At 34.8% G+C, this 21,256-nt stretch overlaps 3 protein-coding genes across 6 annotated transcripts in view; 1 reads left to right on the top strand and 2 right to left on the bottom strand.

The window, feature by feature from the left end:
* farp1 (FERM, RhoGEF (ARHGEF) and pleckstrin domain protein 1 (chondrocyte-derived)) overlaps positions 1-7,224 on the top strand; it is a 118,514-nt gene extending 111,290 nt beyond the window's left edge. Inside the window, exons 24-26 of the mRNA XM_056453920.1 lie at positions 293-400; positions 472-623; positions 3,059-7,224. Coding sequence (XP_056309895.1) covers positions 293-400; positions 472-623; positions 3,059-3,140 — 342 coding nt within the window. The 3' untranslated portion in view covers positions 3,141-7,224. The remainder of the gene's footprint in view (positions 1-292; positions 401-471; positions 624-3,058) is intronic.
* Positions 7,225-7,987: 763 nt separating this feature from the next.
* On the bottom strand, positions 7,988-12,344 carry LOC130220653 (gamma-glutamylaminecyclotransferase C-like). The gene is made up of 2 exons (XM_056452876.1): positions 12,119-12,344; positions 7,988-11,418 (listed from the first exon to the last, which is right to left on the bottom strand). The coding sequence occupies exons 1-2, from the start codon at positions 12,140-12,142 to the stop codon at positions 10,900-10,902; spliced, it is 543 nt and encodes a 180-aa protein (XP_056308851.1). The 5' UTR covers positions 12,143-12,344; the 3' UTR covers positions 7,988-10,899.
* A 3,986-nt stretch (positions 12,345-16,330) lies between these two features.
* Positions 16,331-20,342, bottom strand: LOC130220631 (gamma-glutamylaminecyclotransferase C-like). 4 transcript variants are annotated; one of them, XR_008836213.1, is made up of 4 exons: positions 20,234-20,342; positions 18,619-19,109; positions 18,236-18,308; positions 16,331-17,314 (listed from the first exon to the last, which is right to left on the bottom strand). XR_008836213.1 is itself a non-coding variant. In XM_056452862.1 (3 exons), the coding sequence occupies exon 2, from the start codon at positions 19,073-19,075 to the stop codon at positions 18,665-18,667; it is 411 nt and encodes a 136-aa protein (XP_056308837.1). In that variant the 5' UTR covers positions 19,076-19,109; positions 20,234-20,342; the 3' UTR covers positions 16,331-18,308; positions 18,619-18,664. The 4 variants fall into 4 exon arrangements, 2 of the variants coding, with proteins under 2 accessions (XP_056308837.1, XP_056308826.1); XR_008836211.1 differs by having other exon boundaries at positions 18,236-19,109; XM_056452862.1 differs by having other exon boundaries at positions 16,331-18,308.
* Between the last annotated feature and the right edge of the window lie 914 nt (positions 20,343-21,256).

The raw sequence follows: 21,256 nt of genomic DNA, 5'->3' as shown, positions 1-21,256 counted from the left end.
ACATTTAGAAATTGTGCTTTTACATTGCATGTTGAAGACCTCCGTTGCAAAAAAATTAGATTTCTGAAAATAATAAACACTTCTCAAACTCATATATTTCGTCATATTTTCTAGCATATTCACTAGGAAATATGGTGTGTGTCAGTCAATTCTGGGCCCTGGTTGTGTTGTGTTTTCTGACTGTTTTCTCAGTGTGTGTGTGTGTGTGTGTGTGTGTGTGTGTGTGTGTGTGTGTGTGTGTGTGTGTGTGTGTGTGTGTGTGTGTGTGTGCGTGTGTGTGTGTGTGTTTCAGAATCAGTTGTCTGGTAATCTGCTGAGGAAGTTCAAGAACAGCAACGGCTGGCAGAAGTTATGGGTGGTTTTCACAAACTTCAGTCTGTTCTTCTACAAGACACACCAGGTGAGCGGCGCTTCTCTGAGGCGATGTGTGTGTGTTATATGTGTGTTTAACGTGTGCGTGTGTGTTTGCAGGATGAGTATCCACTGGCCAGTCTCCCTCTGCTGGGTTACTCCATCACCATTCCCTCAGAGTCAGAAAACATCCACAAGGATTACGTCTTCAAGCTGCATTTCAAATCACACGTCTATTATTTCAGATCGGAGAGCGAGTACACGTTTGAGAGGTACACAAATATCACACTGAAAAAGGCTGGTTTCCGCCGTACCTGTGAACATTTGTATGTAAAATTAAGGGATACCTCCCCTACCTCCCCAAAAAATCCCCAAATTACTACATCTGGAGCTGTTTCATTGTGAACATTCATTCATCCATTCATTTTCTTGTCGGCTTTGTCCCTTTATTAATCTGGGGTCGCCACAGCGGAATGAACCGCCAACTTATCCAGCATATGTTTTACACAGCGGATGCCCTTCCAGCCGCAACCCATCTCTGGGAAAACCTTTGAATGTAAAATTAAGGAATACCTCCCCCACCTCCCAAAAAATCCCCATATTATTAAATCTGGAGCTGTTTCATTGTAAATAAACAGTTGAAATGGTCAGTGATATGTTTTTATTATTTTACTATTATTAATTATTATAATTTACAAAGGATATAATAGCAAACATATACACTAGCTGCAAATAAATGACAGTTTAGACCAGTGTTTCCCAACCCTGTTCCTGGAGGCACACCAACAGTTCATGTTTTGGATGTCTCCCTCATCTGACCCATTAACTTCAGGTGTTGGAGTCTCTTCTAATGTTCTGATGAGTTGTTTCAAGTGTGTTTGATTAGGGAGAGGATGAAAATGTGTACTGTTGGCGTGCCTTCAGGAACAGGGTTGGGAAACTGGTTTAGACTATTGAAATGAATAGCTATTAAAAAGACATTGAATCAAGTTATCAAATCTCATGAATCATTTCTTCACTGTATAATATAAACATTCTGATTAAAGAGCAGAGAATAAATCTCTCATTTAGAGTTTTCATTGATTACATTAAATAACAGAGGTGTCACTTTAAAAATGCCCAGATCGATAATGAAAGCATTTGACTGCTTTCCTAACTGTTTATGCTCAAAATTAGTTGTGTTTTAAAGAAAACCCACCAAGATCGCCATGTTTAAGACATGTCACATGTCTGACAGTCACGCACCGCTACATGAACTGACTGTTTTGAGAATTGCATAGGAGGGGCAACGGCACCTGTAATGAAAAGGAAGGGAATCCCGCCATTTAAAAAAAAAATTGAAGTGTTTTTATGCCTAAATAAAACAAAAGCACAGAACAGACTCGCATTTAAGAGCAAGGGGCATCCCCTGATGATCTGACGGTACACTGAAAAAAATATTCAAAGATGATTCTTTGGATTTACTTAATTTATTTACGTTAAGTGGTTGGAAACAATTTATTTGGGCTGAATTTAAACAAACAAATGAAGTTGAACATTATTAAATTTAATTTGTTTGCAACAGTTTTTTCAGTGTATGGGTTACGTATAGGGAGGATATTTATTCCCACCCTTCATAGAAAGATTAAAAATATGGGAGAAATGTGGGAAAATACCTTTATGAGATGATAGTGGGATAGAACTGTAAAATACAGGAGAATCCCAGGAAAAAACGAGGGTTGACGGGTATGGTTTCCACACAATTCCTGTTGTCCCAAATTAAGGGCGTACTCTCACTACTGTTTCCTTGACATATTTATTTACATATATATTTATATTTATTTACATATATATTTATATTTATTTACATATATATTTATATTTATTTACATATATATTTATATTATTATATATATTATTTAATATATTATTTATATGTTATTTATTTCTATATATATTTTATATATATAATATATATATATATATATATATATATATATAATATATATATATATATATATATATATATATATATTTATTTATTTATTTATGTTATTTATTTTATATATATATATTTTTTAATTTATATATTTAATTTATTTATTTATTTATATATTTATATTTGTAAACATTTAAAAGCAAACAAAACAACCAAAATGAAAGTAAATACAAACTTGTATTATTTAATTAGCATTTTATTGTTAATTGCAAAAATGTACTACAAAAATATATTGTTTACAGATAAATAATGCAAATAAAAAATAAAAAGATACAAAGCTGTACTTTTAAATTTGAATACATTTTATAATAATTTATCATGAAAATATATATTATGAATCATCAAAAAATGTATATTAATTTATAAAATATTTTAATTAAAACCTTTTAAAAATGCTTATTAACATTTATATATATTATACCTTATATTTTATATTTTAACATAAGTCAGAATTATTATAAAATACAAATAAGACTTCCTGCAGAAGAAAAAATATTATAGGAAACACTGAAAAAATCCTTGCTCTGTTAAACAGTATTTGGGAAAAATAAATCACAGGAGGGCGAATCAACCATATTTGACTTCCACTATATGTATACACACACACACACACACACACACACACACACACACACACGCACACACACACACACACACACACACACACACAATAAAATAATTGATAGAAAATAATGATTATGATTGATTTTGTGTGTGTGTTTGTGTCAGGTGGATGGAGGTGATCCGCAGCGCCACCTGCTCCTCCAGTGTCCTTCGCTCCTCCAGCCGGAAAGATCCGCTGGTGTACTGACCAAAGACACGTCTGTCCTCAATCAGGTCCTCTTTCTATCTGCTTCATCCCCCATTCCTAACTCTATTGACCGTCTCAGAATACTCTGACGGGTTCAGATGTGAAGTAAAGCAGAAACACACACACACAGACGTCAGTGTGAAACGGTGCTGTCAGGAACACACTCAACATGAAGATGGTTATGATGAATGTGAAGTGGATTATTTGTGACAGTGCTTTTGTAAGTGTTTTTATGGATGCTGCAGTGAATGTGAGCCATTGGTTTATTGCGACGGTTTCCTGATTTTTACACGCAGAAACACCTCAGCTTCATATTAAACATCAGATTCAGATTCAGATGTAGTGTTGATGCTTTTGAGTCTTTAGAAAATGGCAAAAGATGTGCAGAACTTATAACTGACATGGGAAAGATAGATTTTTGTTGTATGTTTGTTTTAGTTTTTCTTTTCTTAAAGGGACAGTTCACCCAAATATGACAATTCTGTCATTATTTAATTCATGCGTTTCTAAAAAACTTATTTCTTTTGTTAAACACAAAGGAAGATATTCTGAAGAATGTTGAAGAAAAAAAACAGCCATTAACTTTTTAATATTTTTTGTTCCTACTAAAAAGCGATTGGTTGAGTAAACCTGTTGCCTTAAAGTTAAGTAAATTAACTATGTGCAAATTTATCAAAATTAAGTTGTGCATTTAGTTCAGGTTTATTCACTTTATTTAATTATAGTAACTAATTGCATTTTACAGTGTGCTTTTGTTCCAACATACTCATGTTGTTTTGTAAATAACAACAGAGATGTCTGTTTATTGGGAGAACTGTGCCTTTAAGAACATATATTAACTGTTTATTGTGTTTAAAGGGATAGTTCACTCAAAAATTAAAACTTACTCGCTATTTACTCTTAGTCAGGTATGTCCAAACTCGGTCCTGGAGGGCCGGTGTCCTGCAGATTTTAGCTCCAACTTGCCTCAACACACCTGCACGGTTGTTTCTAGAAAGCCTAGTAAGTGCTTGATTAGCTAGCCCAGGTGTGTCTGATTGGGGTTGGAACTAAACTTTGCAGGACACCGGCCCTCCAGGACCGAGCTTGGACATGCCTGCTCTTAGTGGTTTCAATCCTTCTGTTAAACACAAAAGAAGATATTTTGAAGAATGCTGGAAACCTGTCACCATTGACTTCCATAGTGGGGAAAACAGATACTATATAAATCAATGGCTGTACTGTAAAAAAGCAAGTAGTTGAGTGTGTGAGTAAACCTGTTGTCTTAAAATTATTAAATAAACAAACTATATTGATAATTATCATAATTTAGTTGTGCATTTAGTTTAGGTTTATTCGCTTTATTTAATTATAGTAACTAATTGCGTTTTGCAGTGTGCTTTTGTTCCAACATACTCATGTTGTTTTGTAAACGACAACAGAGATGTCTGTTTATTGGGTGAACTGTCCCTTTAAGAACAAACATTAACTGTTAATTGTGTTTAAAGGGATAGTTCACTCAAAAATGAAAACTTACTCGCTAATTACTCTCCCTCAAGTATGTTCAATCTTTCTGTTGAACACAAAAGAAGATATTTTGAAGAATGCTGGAAACCTGTAACCATTGACTTCCACAGTAGGATCCATAGATACTATAGAAGTCAATGGCTGCACTGTAAAAAAGCAAGTAGTTGAGTGTGTGAGTAAACCTGTTGCCTTAAAATTATTAAATAAACAAACTATGTTCATAATTATCAAAATTTAGTTGTGCATTTAGTTCAGGTTTATTCACTTTATTTAATTACAGTAACTAATTGCGTTTACAGTGTGCTTTTGTTCCAACATACTCCTGTTGTTTTGTAAATGACAACAGAAATGTCTGTTTATTGGGTGAACTGTCCCTTTAAGAACATATATTAACTGTTTATTGTGTTTAAAGGGATAGTTCACTCAAAAATGAAAACTTACTCGCTATTTACTCAGTGGTTTCAATCCTTCTGTTAAACACAAAAGAAGATATTTTGAAGAATGCTGGAAACCTGTAACCATTGACTTCCACAGTAGGATCCATAGATACTATAGAAGTCAATGGCTGTACTGTAAAAAAGCATTTAGTTGAGTGTGTGAGTAAACCTGTTGCCTTAAAATTATTAAATAAACAAACTATATTCATAATTATCAAAATTTAGTTGTGCATTTAGTTCAGGTTTATTCACTTTATTTAATTATAGTAACTAATTGCGCTTTACAGTGTGCTTTTGTTCTAACATACTCCTGTTGTTTTGTAAATGACAACAGAAATGTCTGTTTATTGGGTGAACTGTCCCTTTAAGAACATATATTAACTGTTTATTGTGTTTAAAGGGATAGTTCACTGAAAAATGAAAACTTACTCACTAATTACTTTCCCTCAAGTGGGTTCAATCCTTCTGTTGAACACAAAAGAAGATATTTTGAAGAATGCTGGAAACCTGTAACCATTGACTTCCATAGTAGGATCCATAGATACTATAGAAGTCAATGGCTGTACTGTAAAAAAGCAAGTAGTTGAGTGTGTGAGTAAACCTGTTGCCTTAAAATTATTAAATAAACAAACTATATTCATAATTATCAAAATTTAGTTGTGCATTTAGTTCAGGTTTATTCGCTTTATTTAATTATAGTAACTAATTGCGTTTACAGTGTGCTTTTGTTCCAACATACTCATGTTGTTTTGTAAATGACAACAGAGATGTCTGTTTATTGGGTGAACTGTCCCTTTAAGAACAAACATGAACTGTTTATTGTGTTTAAAGGGATAGTTCACTCAAAAATGAAGATTTACTTACTATTTACTCTCCCTCAAGTGGTTTAAATCCTTCTGTTAAACACAAAAGAAGATATTTTGAAGAATGCTGGAAACCTGTAACCATTGACTTCCACAGTAGGATCCATAGATACTATAGAAATCAATGGCTGTACTGTAAAAAAGCATTTAGTTGAGTCTACTTTAAAAAGTGAGTAAACCTGTTGCCTTAAACTTATTAAATAAATAAACTACGTGCTTAATTATCTAAATTAAGTTGTGCATTTAGTTCAGGTTTACTCACTTTGTTTATTAATAGTAACTAATTGCATTTTACAGCGTGCTTTGCTCCAACACACTCATCTTGTCTTGTAAATGACTACAGAAATCTCTGTTTTTGGGTGAACTGTCCCTTTAAGAACATGTTTGTTTTGTTTAAAGGGATAGTTCAACCAAAAATTCAAATGCACTTGCTACCCATCACTACTCTTTATGAGTTGCTTTCTACTGTTAAACACAAATGAAGATATTTTGAAGAATGCTAAAAACCTGTAACCATTGACTTTCATTGTAAAAACACAAATACTTTTGAAATCAATGGCTGTTTTTTCCAGCATACTTCAGCTTTGTGTTCAACAGAAGAAAGAAACTCTAACAGGTCTGGAACAAGTGGCGGATGAGGACATATTTGCGTGAACTACCCCTTTATTAGAAAATGGACCATAAATACTTCTACATTACAGTGAAATATTTAGATAAATGAGTCAGAAAATGTCACAAGGACCAAAAATAGTTTATTTTTATTTTCATTATTGAGTTTTTGATGCAAATCAAAACGTTCAAAGTCCATTTTTAGAACTAATTAACTTTTTTTGTCTTAATTTTACACTATATTTTTATTTGTGCGGAGTTGAATGGATCTGGATGTGTTTTCTGCAGTATCTGTGTGTTGTTTGGGCTGGGCTTCTGGATCTCCTAAAGCTTGATCTCTGCTGGCCAGTGTTTCTACTTCACTCCTGCCCTTTTTTTTAACAGGACGGCCTTTTTATACTCGTTTTTGATACGAACTGTGAACCGATCCTGTTTATTCTGTCCTGAAAACACGAGCAGTTTCTCTCTGAAGGAAGCGCTGCCTTTTCTCCAGACTGCTCCAGTGCCAAAATGATTCCTCTCCCCTTTTTTTAAGCATTTTAAATCTTTCTTAATGCACATATATATAAATATATATTGAAACAAAAACACACACAATATGGATTATATGTTGGCGGAAGTGTACTGTATGTTTGACTATGTTTGGAATAAATCCATATCTATACTACAGTAGATGTGCTGCGTTTGTCTTCATTTACTCTGATTTTAGGATGACGCAACAATGAAAAGCTTCAGGATAAATGATTTTTATTGTAAAGTGCAAAGGAATAACACACTTGTACAGCTGATTGACAGACAGATCTGATCCCGAGATGTACAGAACTGGAATGTTTGCTTTATTAAAGCACAACATATTAATTTTATACATAATTATGCAAATATGATGTATTGCAAAATAGATTTCTAAGATCGTCTCCATCTGAATCATTGAAACTGTGAATCTGGTATTTTGTGATTAAAGTGTTATATATCACTGATGTAAATGACTTTGTTTAGCTTGTGTCCTTATTAACGGAATTGAAATCAAATAATACTTACATTAAAGTCATTTAAATTTAATTGAAATACAAAATAGACCTTTTTATACACTGAATGAAGTCACAATACAAAGGAAAGAAAACTAAATTAATCTTTTGTGCTCTACTAATGTCAGGTTCCAGCGTGCATTTATGAAATGAAACTGACAATAGAGTTAAATGAAATGCAATCAAAGACACAATGAAAATTAAATTCTTGTTTTTACACTGGTCTGGCTCTCAAATCAAAGTAAACAAAATATTGCTTCTGTGCTTCACAAAGTTATCACTTATTTGCAACGTGTATATATATATATATATATATATATATATATATATATATATATATATATATATATATATATATATATATATATATATATATATATATTTGTTTTTTTTTTTTTTTTATTTATATTAATCAAGATCTAATGCATGAGTAATTGAAGAGAAAAGTGCTTAAAATGCCAAATATTAAAAGCATTTTAACTGTTAAATCCTTCATAACTCATGATCTGTTATAAGGCAGCAACATTTCTGACTGGTAAATTACACTAATGTGGTGGTAAACATTAATTCTGAAGCCTGGGCCTGTTCTGTACCATGATTCTGGCTAAACAACCTCAGGATTAGTTGACAATATTTATACATATTGCATATATATACATATTCCAGTGTGGTCAGGCTTTATTGGTACCATGAAGACGCTGATCGTCAACTTTATCTGTTTACTCAGGCTTTAAATCATGAACATGTGAAGATAGAAGAGAGAGTCGGTGTAATTCAGTAAAAGATGGACATTATTTTGCATTATTAGTGTTGGCGAAGTGAGTTTGTTTAGTTGATAATACTGCATTGGTTTACAGAGACTCCAAAATTAGGTTCATATTTAAATCTATCCACTTTGGACAGCGTTCTTAAAATGATATGTTTTCGTTTCCTAAAAATTGTGTCGCAAGGCTCGTACACACCGGGACGCTTTTCGTTTTTCGTTTATCGTCAGTGTTTTGAGACGTTTTTCCGGTTTCAAACCCAAGTGATTTTCACTGGTGTCGAGCAGAAGAGTATGCAAAATCACTCCTTGATGTTAGATGGTGATACACAACTTTAAGCTTCTGACACCTGCTTGTAACAGAAGAAGAAGAAGAAAGTTGACACGCTTGTTGTTAAAGTTACTGGCGATTCGAACACGCATGGATGGTTCAAGTTGCAGCTCTAGTGATGATTATTGATTGAAGAAATGATTATTGTTCACCAGTGCAATAAGCAGCTCCACGTTCATGTCACCGCGGGGCATCTTCTTCAATGTGCGCTCACATTGTTAGTTTTGCTCTAGAGCGCCTCCAAGTGCTGTTTACAGTAACTTCAGCAGCTCCGTGCAGATGAACAAAGGTGCCAATCTGATTGGAGGAGAAGGTTTTGACACGGCGCAACAAAACAAAAAAACGAGTATGAGGCGTTTCTTAAAAATAACGCTTTTATGCCTAGTGTTTTGCACGTTGGTGTGCACGATCACATTGATGCCCTTTATTTAGTCACGAGGCGTTAAACGTTGACGGAAAATGCTAGCAAACAACGTCCTTTTGTGTACGAAAGGTCAATACGGAGAGAATTTTAAACAAAAACATATGCAAGTGGACATGACCCCATGTGGATAAATCTGAAATAATCGTTTTCGTGTTGCAGTGTGAACTGTGAAGACAGACACTTTCAAAATCGATGATGCATTTTTAGTCATCTGACTAATTCAGCCAACATGGTGGACGACGTTGTAAAGCAGGTGTTTTGGATTCTGTATTCAAGTCGGCATAAAGCGGAAGCTGCAACCTTTTGTATTGACACATGCTGCGTCCCAATTCGCATACTTATACTACACCCTAAAAGTATGTAATTTTTTTGTGAAGGAAAAGTACACACTTTTGAGTGTGTAACAGAAGAGTATGCAAGCTTTTGGGACATACTACTTCCTTGTTAACAGATCGTTGTGTTGCTTAGTTATGAGCCTTGTCAAACATCCACATTTCTTTCATATTTAATTCCCTACCTTATTGGAGAAGCAGCAGCAGCAAGTTAATCTCCCATTCACCAGTCTTTCATGCAGAGAAATCTCCTCAGGTGTTTGGATAATTCTGCATTCAGACGTTAATGTCCAAACACGTCTTTATATAAGTTCAGTATTGTTGTTGCAGATGAAATATAACACAGAAAACGCGATTTAAACATGTTCCAGTGGCCTAGATATTAATTAATAGTCATACAAACATCTTTACCGAGCCTCTCTACTTGACGGTTGGTCTCATCATGTTTGTAGTTTATTTACACTTTTCAGCCGCGTTTGTAGTTCTAAATCAAATTCACGTCCTTCGCGCAATGTATTGTGGGCAATATCAGCGGTTAGAATATGGACGCTTCCACACTTCGAGTTTTTTACCGGAAATAGTAAACCATACGGGAACCTTTGGCATACTCTTTTCAACATACTACGATTTGGGACATACTAATTCTACTTTCAAATACTATTTAGGATGGATAGCATGCGAATTGGGACGCAGCTACAGTTCCTAGAAAACGAAATATTAAATTAGAAAACAGTGGGCGTGGCTTGTTTTTTTCTACTGCAAGCTGATTGGATGTAGTAAAGTAGGTATTTGATTTAGAAAGATTGGAGAAAGGGTCTTAGACGAGTTATTACAACTTTTCCTGCTCACCATTTCTGTTTGTTACCAAAACTGACATCTGGAGGGGCGTGATTAAGTCAGACTGACCTGATTTAACTGAAAACAAACAGGAAGTGCTTTTTCAGATTTCAACTTTAGATTACAAGGGCAAACTTTTATGTCTTAATGACATGCACAGATAAATTAAGCACAAAACTAGCAATGTGAGCTAACAACATCAATATGATTAGTTTTTGCCTCCTGTCAAAAGACAGGGAATGTTTAGTGTTAACTAAACATTGTTCAGCAGCAGAAACAGCCCACAGTTGTGACATTTTGCCGCAACATTTCAAAGAGAAAGTAAATAAACAGCAGGCGGATGTGATGCAGGTAAAAGCATCTTGCGTCTGTGTGCATGCGCAGTACATGAACTAAAAGGTTTTCAGTCATTTTAGAGTGGATGATAAAACGAATTGAAAATGATAATGTAGACATGGGCGTTTTTAGATGAAAATGCCATTTTCTAATTTATCTAGACTATTGTAGATATAATAATCTTACCTAGAGCAGGTTAGCAGCAAGTAATTAAAGTCAAGCTGCCTTCATGGTACCTAAAACCCACGATTGGTGCAAACTAAACTGAAACTTAACTGCTAATCAGCTAATCCAGCTTAATGGTATAGACCCAGATCTACAAGTAAATCACCTTTCCTCTCCTCTCGAGGCACAAATTTCAGTCCATGATCACCGTTGGTATCATAACTCTCATATGTGGGCTTTTGGAGCCAATCAGGCTCATATGTAGTAGTGCTGTAAACAAAAGCCTCCTCAACTCCTCCAGACTCTTCATTCTCCTTCAGGATCTCCAGCTGGATGGAGGTGCGCTGGTAGAGATCTGGACATTTCTCAAACCAGTCCAGGTACTCCAGCATCTTCTGATCAACCATGTAGATCTCACCGTAGACCCGATGTCCAGAGCCAGGCACATTCAGCAGGAAGGGGATGTTGTACTTGCCGGCGATCACCAGCGGGTATTTGTCTACGGTTCGGGCGCAGGTGATGAACTCAGCTTGACCATTGTCAGAGTTCAAGAGTTCAGGGTGGTTTGGCTGGCCTTTCTTTAGCGAGCCGTACACAAATACATGAACCATTCGGACTGCAGGAATGATTATAATGTTGATGATTAAGACCTGTGGGTCAGAGAGACATATAATGAGGACACAATCAATTCACTAAAGCAATCATTGTTAATTCATCTGTGTGGTATTAAAGGCATGATTCTGTGACTGGATTTCTACTAGGAGTCTGAGAAGAAAAAAAATAAAAGGGGCTTGTCTAAAGAAATAAAAAAAAAGTATGAGGAAAAATAAAACAAAAACAGAATAAACTAATTTAAAAAAGAAAAAAAATTATAATATAAGATTACAAAGTAAATCCATCGAATATATGAAGGCAAATCAAACATGCTTTTAATACTACTTTTGCCATTTGTTTTGTATTATATATCTTACAAAATTCTTGATGTAAAAATATATATAAAAGCTGAAATACTGTGCTCAAGTGAGATATAAACACTCATCTCTGAAACAGCATGATGAATGTTTAACGTTGTCGTATAACGGTTTGTGTTTATGCATAAACCGTTACACCAAATGCGATGTAGTTCAATAAAATATGTTAACGTATTCTTGAATATACAGTATATTATGCACAGATCTGACGATTACCTTTCCGTTTTATTGACATGATAAGAGTATGCAAAAATAAACATGTTTATGACACCATCGACGATCTTAAGCCATTGCTGATGGACTGAATCTCATGTAAACGCCGAACTTGACTTTCCAACCAAATCACATCTAAACCAAAAGACAAATGAGCTTTTCTTACCGACAGTATAAGGTATATTTTCATTCATAAAGGTCACGCGAATGTTTCAACAGCAGCGAATTAACACGCAAAGAGAGCCCAACTACATTTTTCTCCTTCGGTGTATTAGCAGGATAAGGTGTATTTTCGCCACCTAGTGTGTAGGAGCGTGAACCAGAGTTTATTCTCAAAAACCAGAGTTTATTCTCAAAAAATATGTCAAACAAACAAAACGTTATTATTAATAATATTATTATCGTTCTGAGAAAAAAAATGAACTTCACTTCATTCAAAGTCTGCCTTTTCCCCGCTCAAAAGACCCGCTTAAACCAACCAACCAACTAAGCCGGTTGGCTGGTTTTAGCTTGTCGACTAGCCTGGCTTTAGAGGGGTTTGGCTATTTCCAGGCTGGTCTTAGCTGGTCAGGCTGAGAGACAAATGGACATTCATAACCTTTACCCACACAAGGGATATCAAACAATTAACATATAAAAGACCCCTTTGGTAGCCGGTAAGCTCAATACCCTTACAAAAATAGCCTACAGGAATACTGCAGGATTTTCATTTTTTCTGCAGGAACCTGCTGGTATCCTGTAGGAATTATGAAATCCTGCAGGACAAAATGACAATATGTGCAGGCAATTCCTACAGGTTTTAGAATCATGCAGAACTTTTTACAGGAATCCTGAAGGATTTAAATTTTTCACCTGCAGGATAGCTGCTGTCCTGCAGGAATTATAAAATCCTGTAGGACACACTGTCTATCTTAGAAAATGGGCAAAACATTGGTCCTAGTGGAATGAAGGGAGGAGCCACCGACCTGACATTGTTCCTAAAAAGAACCTACTGAAAAATAACTTTGAACCTGGAGATGTTGTGGATGTTGCCCATGAGGATGAAAGTTCACCAGCCACAGTTTTAGACCTTTTCTAAGGTTTTTGTAAAGGTTTTTATGTGTTGTAATGAAATCTGTGTTTTTGAAACTAATGAAGCCAGCAGAAGTCAATGATTTATTGTAATTATTTAGCCTGACATGTTTACTGTTACAAAATATTTAAAATCTATCCTAAAATAAAATATATTGTGTTTAAGTTGTTGTTTTTTTTACTCTGATATATAAAAATAACTTATTTTAGAGCAGTAATCACAATATCGTGATATTTTTATCCAAAGTTATCATACCACCAGAAACTTTTACCGGCCCATGCCTAATCATGATTGAAGATATGTATTTTCAACTTTTTAAGTATTTTTTAAGTATTTATTTCTCTTTAGACAACAAAGAAACTCTCAGGAGGAGGATGTTCAGGAGAGGGGAATTTACAGACACAGCACAGAAGAAATTTCCAGATGTACCAATAAAAGTTATCATGGCAGCACTCGGAAAAATTAAATTATGAGCACAAGTTACAAGTAAGGTAATAATTTGTACACACACACACACACACACACACACACACACACACACACACACACACACACACACACACACACATTTTTATTATCACATTTGTGAATTGGAGAGTACAACAATTTTTTTTTTTTACAATTCTATCTGATGAAATAATAAAAGAAAAACTCCAGGATGGTGTTATCAAGACTTACAGAAAAAGGAAAATAAAATAGTGTGAGACTGGTAACGGCAGCCTGAAGAGGGAATGATGTCAGATCTACGATCCAGTCCCCATAGACACTTCATTAAATACTCCTCGCATAAGCGATCATTTGTTTTTTTTGTAATTTGACGCTAAGATTATATTTTACATAAATACATATAAATGTACATACATTTAAAAAATCTAAATATTAAAAACGTTAAGGTATTTAGGATGCTGATGACCATTAAACACATAACAGTTTTGTGAAAAAGATGCATTGGTTGTTTATGGGGATTCATTGCTGTAATGCTTTTTATACTGTACAGACTGCATTCTGCACTACACCAACTATACCACTTACTTTCTTTACTTTTTTTTAGGGAAATGGAGTAAATGCAGCCTGCTGTGAATTGGATTCTGCTTTGGTCTACTTTTTTCTTTTATTCCCCGGTTTTTTTTTTTTTTTTTTACAATTTGAATAAAAAATTGTCAAAATACATTGTTTCATTGTGAAATTTCTCTAACTTCATATCTGTCCTGCACGATAATCCTGCTGGAACTGTATATTTTAATAGACCTGTAGGATTGTAATTCCTGCAGGAATAATCCCTGCATAAACTTCCTGCAGGTATTCCTACAGGAAAATGAGCTGAAAATCCTGTAGGAAATCTGCATAATATTCCTGCGGGGTTTTTTTGTAAGGGTAATCACAAGGCTTTCATAACAAGTGCAAATGTGCAATACTCTCAAGGCATGGGCTCATGCTCCACTCTTAAATAATGTGCAAATATGCAATACAAATATACATACATAATCTAAGTTTATTAAGCTATATAGTGACTCAAAACAGTGACATAAGCCAACTTCTGAAACAGAGCCAGAAAAGACAATCTTGTTACACTACCTTCAATATCTAAGTATAAAACATTTAAGTACTAGAAAGTTTACAGCCATTACAATAATTATCTGAGTGTAGCTTTAGCTGTTATGTTCAGTGTAAGTGCTGAACTGGCGGCATCTGGCGGTCGCTCTCTATATCTGCAATCAAACATTATTATTCATTCATTTTCTTTTCGACTTAGTCCCTTTATTAATCAGGGGTCACCACAGCGGAATGAACCACCAACTTATCCAGCACATGTTTCACGCAGCGGATGCTCTTCCAGCTGCAATCCATCTCTGGGAAACATCCACACACACACTCATTCACTACGGACAATTTAGCTTACCCAATTCACCTGTAACACATGTGTTTGGACTGTGAGGAAACCCATGCGAACGCAGGGAGAACATGCAATCTCCACACAGAAACGCTAACTGACCCAGCCGAGGCTCAAACCAGCGAACTTCTTGCTGTGAGGCGACAGCACTACCTACTGCGTCACCATTGTTATTGTGTGTATTTGAGTTTCTGGTCCGTTGGTTGTGTGAATGTGCCACTTTTATGAGTATCTCGGGTGAGTTTGAGCAGATGTGGAGCTTCACTGACAGCTGTCTGATCGTCCTGCAGAAACACCAGCCAGAATCAAACATTCATTTAACCAGCATTTCACATCAGCCAACAACATTTAGCTCCTGTTGAGGGACACACAACACATGGCCTGAATTCATTCATTCATTCATTCATTTTCCTTCAGCATAGTCCCATCATTCATCAGGGGTCAGCACAGCGGAATGAACCGCCAAATTATTCAGCATATGTTTCACACAGCGGACGCCATTCCAGCCACAACCTAACCCAGTACTGGGACACACACACGGACACTACAGCCAGTTTACTTTATTCAATTCCCCTATAGCGCATGTGTTTGGACTGTGGGGGAAACCGAAGCAAAGCCACGCTAACACGGGGCAAACTCCACACAGAAATGACAACTGATCCAGCTGGGACTCGAACCAGTGACCTTTTTGCTGTGAGGCGACAGTGCTAACCACCAAGTCACTGTGAGACCCCAGTCTTAACTTATATCAACATTTATAAATTTGTTTTTTTCCAATATGTCAATGCAAAAAGAGGACAACCTTCAGAAATCACAGAAGTTACAAGTGTGATGATTGTCTGAAACTATTAATATTCAAGTAATATACTACTACTATAATAATAATTAAATATTATTATCAGTTGTCGCCTTACAGCAAGAAGGTCACTGGTCCGAGCCTCGGCTGGGTCAGTTGGTGTTTCTGTGTGGAGTTTGCATGTTCTCCTTGCATTCGCGTGGATTTCCTCCGGGTGCTCTGGTTTCCCCCACAGTCCAAAGACATGCGATACAGGTGAATTGGGTAGGCTAAATTGTCCATAGTGTATGTGTGTGAATGAGTGTGTGTGTGTATATTTCCCAGAGATGGGTTGCGGCTGGAAGGGCATCTGCTCTGTAAAAACATACTGGACAAGTTGGTGGTTCATTCAGCTGTGGCGACCCCGGATTAATAAAGGGACTAAGCCGAAAAGAAAATGAATGAATGAATTATCAGTTTTCATGTATTTTGTACATTTGTCGTGTTGGTATGGTGAAGCTTAACAAACTAAATAACTACTGTAAATAAATAAATAAATAAATAAATAAAGTTAAATTACATATATAAATTTGTATAAAGCATAAAAGTTATAAAGAAAAAAACATATTTTGTTTCAAGATGGTAGCAAAATGCAGCTTTATTCATTTTCATAAATATAATACAAAAATAGATCGTCTCCTTTTATTTCCAGTTTAAGCATGCAAATTGTTCCTGAGAACTGCTACTTTGCAAAGTAAAGTGCCGTAAATCATATTTATTTTCATGGTACACAATTAATATGTGAAACAACACCAACTGAACAGTCAGGTTACAAAATTAACAACCACGTGCAAATAAAACGGTAAAGGGTGACTGTAAATCACTTTTCAGATGTCTGCTTTTTGATATGAAACATTTGTAACACTGTTTTTATTAACAGATAATAAACTTTCAGGGATGGATCAAGACTTTGTCTTGGGGATGAACCGGTACCACTTTTTTACAAACTGATACGAGTATGAGCATTTTAATTTGTGTACTCGCCGATACCAAGTACTGATTCCGATACTACTTAGATTTGGTTTCAATGAAAGTGCAATTAATTTTAAAGGAGGTTTTTTTTTTTTTTTCCTGTAGCAAGGATGAAGACAAAAATCTTTAACAGAAGGCTATCACAAGCCAAAAATATACACGCATTGTTGACAACCTCGCATCGATTAATAATTAAGCATGAAAGATAAGTTATCCTTGTGCTGACACGCATCCACGACTTCACACATTATATAATCAAGGATTATATTGCATATTCGGTTTATTCTTCAGTAGCCTATGGATTTGTTAATACTGTATTTTATATACGGATTGTTTATAAGGACAATATTTATAATAAGTATTATTATATTTATTATAAGTATTATATATTAATATATAATACATGAACACAATGAAGTCAGGTAGAACAACAAATCACTTCCATGTAGTGAATTACTGTTGAGTGGTTTTGGCATTTCATGTTTGATACGAGTATTATAATGAAGTGTCAACCTACCCGATACTGATATCTGTGCATCCTTACTTTATCTCCTCCAAATCTCTGTATAACATCCCTCAAATATTTCACTGTCTTAATAAAAAATTGAAAAAAGCAGAACATTGTTATGAAAATGTTAAGCATCACACAGCTAGTTTCCATAATAGAATTATTAGTTGTGTTGAGCTACTGTTATTACAACAATTGTAAACATTAAAAAATATATTATATATATAAAAAAATATATATTTTTTGTCATTTTTTTATTTCTAGTTTAAAAAAAAAGGAAAAACACTGTAAATCTTTTTTTTTTTCTTCTGTCCTTAAAAAATGTTGTACAATGCAAATGAATGCAAAACATTCCACTGCGATTGCTAGTTTACTCATTTTCTCTGTCACAACAAAAATAAAGCTACAGGAAGTAAATAATTCTGCTTATCACTTACTTGAAAGCCTAATTTCATGAAAACTAAGGAATTACAAAAGTATATGCTTAACACTTTGGTCTTTGTTGCAATACTGACATTTTGAGGGAACTTCTCTTTTTAGTAAATATCCATGAGTGAGTCTCCTGTGTCCAATACAGCATCTTGTAAACAACTCCATCGTATGTTGGATTAAAAAAAATGTTAAATTTTCTTCCTACTACAGGCTGGATTTCAGAAAGTTTTATTTTTTTTTTAAACAGAGCTTGCCATTTCTTAAAAACATAGCCATTTATAAGTGGCTTTAAATCTGAAGGTGGGGTTTTGCACTCCTTTATTCTTTCTGTTATAGCTGTTTTTTCTGCTTGTTCATTTCCATACGTGTCCAGGGATCCAGCAGAAAACTATATTACTAAAGTTTCTCTGAAGTTCACTTTGATCAAAACATCAATAATAACTGCATCAAATTGGATTGGACAATTGTGCTGAAGTGTATGAGCGTGTGTGTGAATGAGAGAGTGTGTATGAGCATTTCCCAGTGCTGGGTTGTAAACATAAAACATATGCCAAGGTAATTAGTGGATCATACCTCTGAGGCGACCACTGATAAATCCAAGTAGGTATCGCTGCAGCCTGGAGACCTCCAAGTGGAAGGGATTACACTGCAAGTAGGTTGGGTGACCACAAGTAGGTTGGGTTTAGGTGGTGTAGGTGGAGCGGATATTAATAAAACACATCAGGTTACTGTAAGGTTGGGTTTAGGGTTGGGGTAGGTGTAGACATTCATAAAGCACAACATTGGACTCCGTGTCATGTATAAGACATTAAATAAACAAAAACTCTAGGTGTGTACAGCCCACTTGGGGCCCGACGGTCCACTTACTTGGAGCTGGCTCCAACCTCCGCTTATACCCTTCTCAATAAATCAGGGACTAAACTGAAAGATAGTGAGTGAGTCAAGTGTGTATTTACCTCATAAGAGCTGGCAACACTGTACAGTAGCCCTGTCTTTATGTCTTTAATCACTGTTGGTATCATAACGTTTATATGTGGGCTTGTGGAGCCAGTCAGCTTTATAATTAATTTTGCTGTAAACAAAAGCCTCCTCAACTCCTCCAGACTCTTCATTCTCCTTCAGGATCTCCAGCTGGATGGAGGTGCGCTGGTAGAGATCTGGACATTCCTCAAAGTCATCCAGAAACTCCAGCATCTTCTGGTCAACCCTGTAGATCTCACCGTAGACCCGATGTCCAGAGCCGGGCAAATTCAGCAGGAAGGGGTATTTGTCTTTGGTGGCGATCACCAATGGGTATTTGTCTACGGTTTGGGCACAGGTGATGAACTCAGCTTGACCATTGTCAGAGTTCAAGAGTTCAGGGTGGTTTGGCTGGCCTTTCTTTAGTGTGCCATACAAAAACACATGGGTCATGCTGATCGCAGGAAGAAAGGTGGATGATAAAGACCTGTGAGTCAGAGAAATGCAATCAATTCACTGCTTAAAGTTCAAAAAACAACTACGTATGGATCCTTTTCACAAGACTGTTTAATGGTCAGCAGCATCTTAGATGCTTTAAACTTTTATTATTTAGATTCTTTTTAAATGCATGTATGTTTATATGTATTTACATATGTATTATATCATCTTTACATCAAATTCCAAAAAATAATTATTAATAATGTGCAAGATGTTTGTAATGCAGTGTGTGTTGGGGCAGGTCAGTAAATCTGACATTATTCTCTCTTCTGGCTGCCGTTATCAGTCTCTCACTATTGTTTTCCTTTTTCTGAAAGTCTTGATAAGTTTACCAGCTTTTCCTTTTATTGCAGAAACTAGGATTGTAAAAAAAAATTATTGTACTCTCCCATTCACTGCACTCTGAGTTTACCAACTATGATGAAAACTGCTGAGAAACACCCAAATGTGTAAAGGGTCCATTGCCCATGCATGTTCATTTGCATCTGTATAAATTAGTGCAACCTGGCAGTATATATATATATATATATATATATATATATATATATATATATATATATATATATATATATATATATATATATATATATAATCTATTATCAACTCTCAAAATTTTGAGGTTGTAATTTTTTTCTCAACCTGTAATCATTAGTTTTTTCATGATATGAGATTTGTCATATAGCCCAGCCCTAGTATGAAGAGTATGTAGTAGAAGTATAGAAAAGGTAAGTTACTCTGTCAAGTGATGTATAAACTCATCTTTACCTTAAAGAGTATACATGTTAATCGTTTGAAATCTTGTATTTATGTATAAAACATTACACTACATGGGATGCACTTCCATACAAAATACGTTTATTGGATGCAAAGTTTGGCTACACAGAACTTAACGTTATTTACATAACTTAATAAACGCATGGAAATGTAAACACGTTTTAAGTCAAACTGTTAACCCCTTTCAGACTCGTCTATCAAAATCACAGTAGCTTAAAAAAATGGACAAGACTGAGTGGATCAGTTTAATACATGCACGTCGATGTGTAAGCTTGACTGCTCTTGTAAAACTTTTTCCAGACCATTATAATGTAAGTTAAACCAGAAGAGCTTTCTTACCGACAATATAAGGAATTCCGTCATCTTTAAAAATCACATTGGACGCTTGACCTTCATCAGACAAACAGGATTGTTTTTTAAACGAACTGAGCTTATTTTAGGCATTACTTCCGGATTTCATGTTTTAAAGAATAAGGAAATGACATCAGACCAATGACTGTTTACGCACCAGACACACTTTGTGTTTTTTTGTTTGCTTTTTACCATTGCATTATTAGTTTTTTTTTGTTTCATTTTTTGTATGGTGTTGTATGATGTTCCTGTTATGCAATAAAAATAATAATAAAAAAGACAAACGTCAGATAAATACTTTTAATTTGTACTTTAGTCGACAGTTAACACTCACACGTTAGTCAAAGAAACTCGGTATAAACTACATTATAAAAAAACAAATCTTATTTCAATAGTCTTCGATAAATGACATCAAATCGTTATGTTTAGCGTTAGCTTAGTGTAACAGTAAGTTAGTTAGCCTAGTAAAACGGGTGTCATCTGGCGTAAATATTAGTCTAGAATGGAGTTAAAATAACTATACTTATTTTGGTGTTTTTGTGACTTTCTCCATAAATGAGGTTAGAGTTTTTAGACATTTAAAGCGTCAAACAAAGAAGCAATTACAAATTGCTAGACAGAATCTGCAGACTTTTTTTTTTTTTACTATTTCTGCACAGAATTTTGTTAACAATCTGCAGATTTATGCAGAATGATTGTGGTAGTATCATAATTGAAACCTTAATATATGAAGTAGTCCTTTTTCAATTTTTATTGAATGTTTACAATGCAAATTCAATGAGATCCACTTTATTTGGTAAATAAAATCTCATATAATATCTCTACTAAAACACTGAAAATATTGTTGTACTAACCGTATTGTAAATAAATAATGAATATTTCCATATTCGTCAATAATATTCCTGAAATTAATTTAACAACTGAATAAATATACATTTACACACATTTACACAAGTAAATAAACAGAATCAATGATAGGCTAAAATCTGCAGAATTCTGCGTGCTCAGATT

Source organism: Danio aesculapii, chromosome 1 (genome assembly GCF_903798145.1).
Source record: "Danio aesculapii chromosome 1, fDanAes4.1, whole genome shotgun sequence".
NCBI lineage: Eukaryota > Metazoa > Chordata > Actinopteri > Cypriniformes > Danionidae > Danio > Danio aesculapii.
This window is presented reverse-complemented; position numbering and strand designations above follow the sequence as displayed.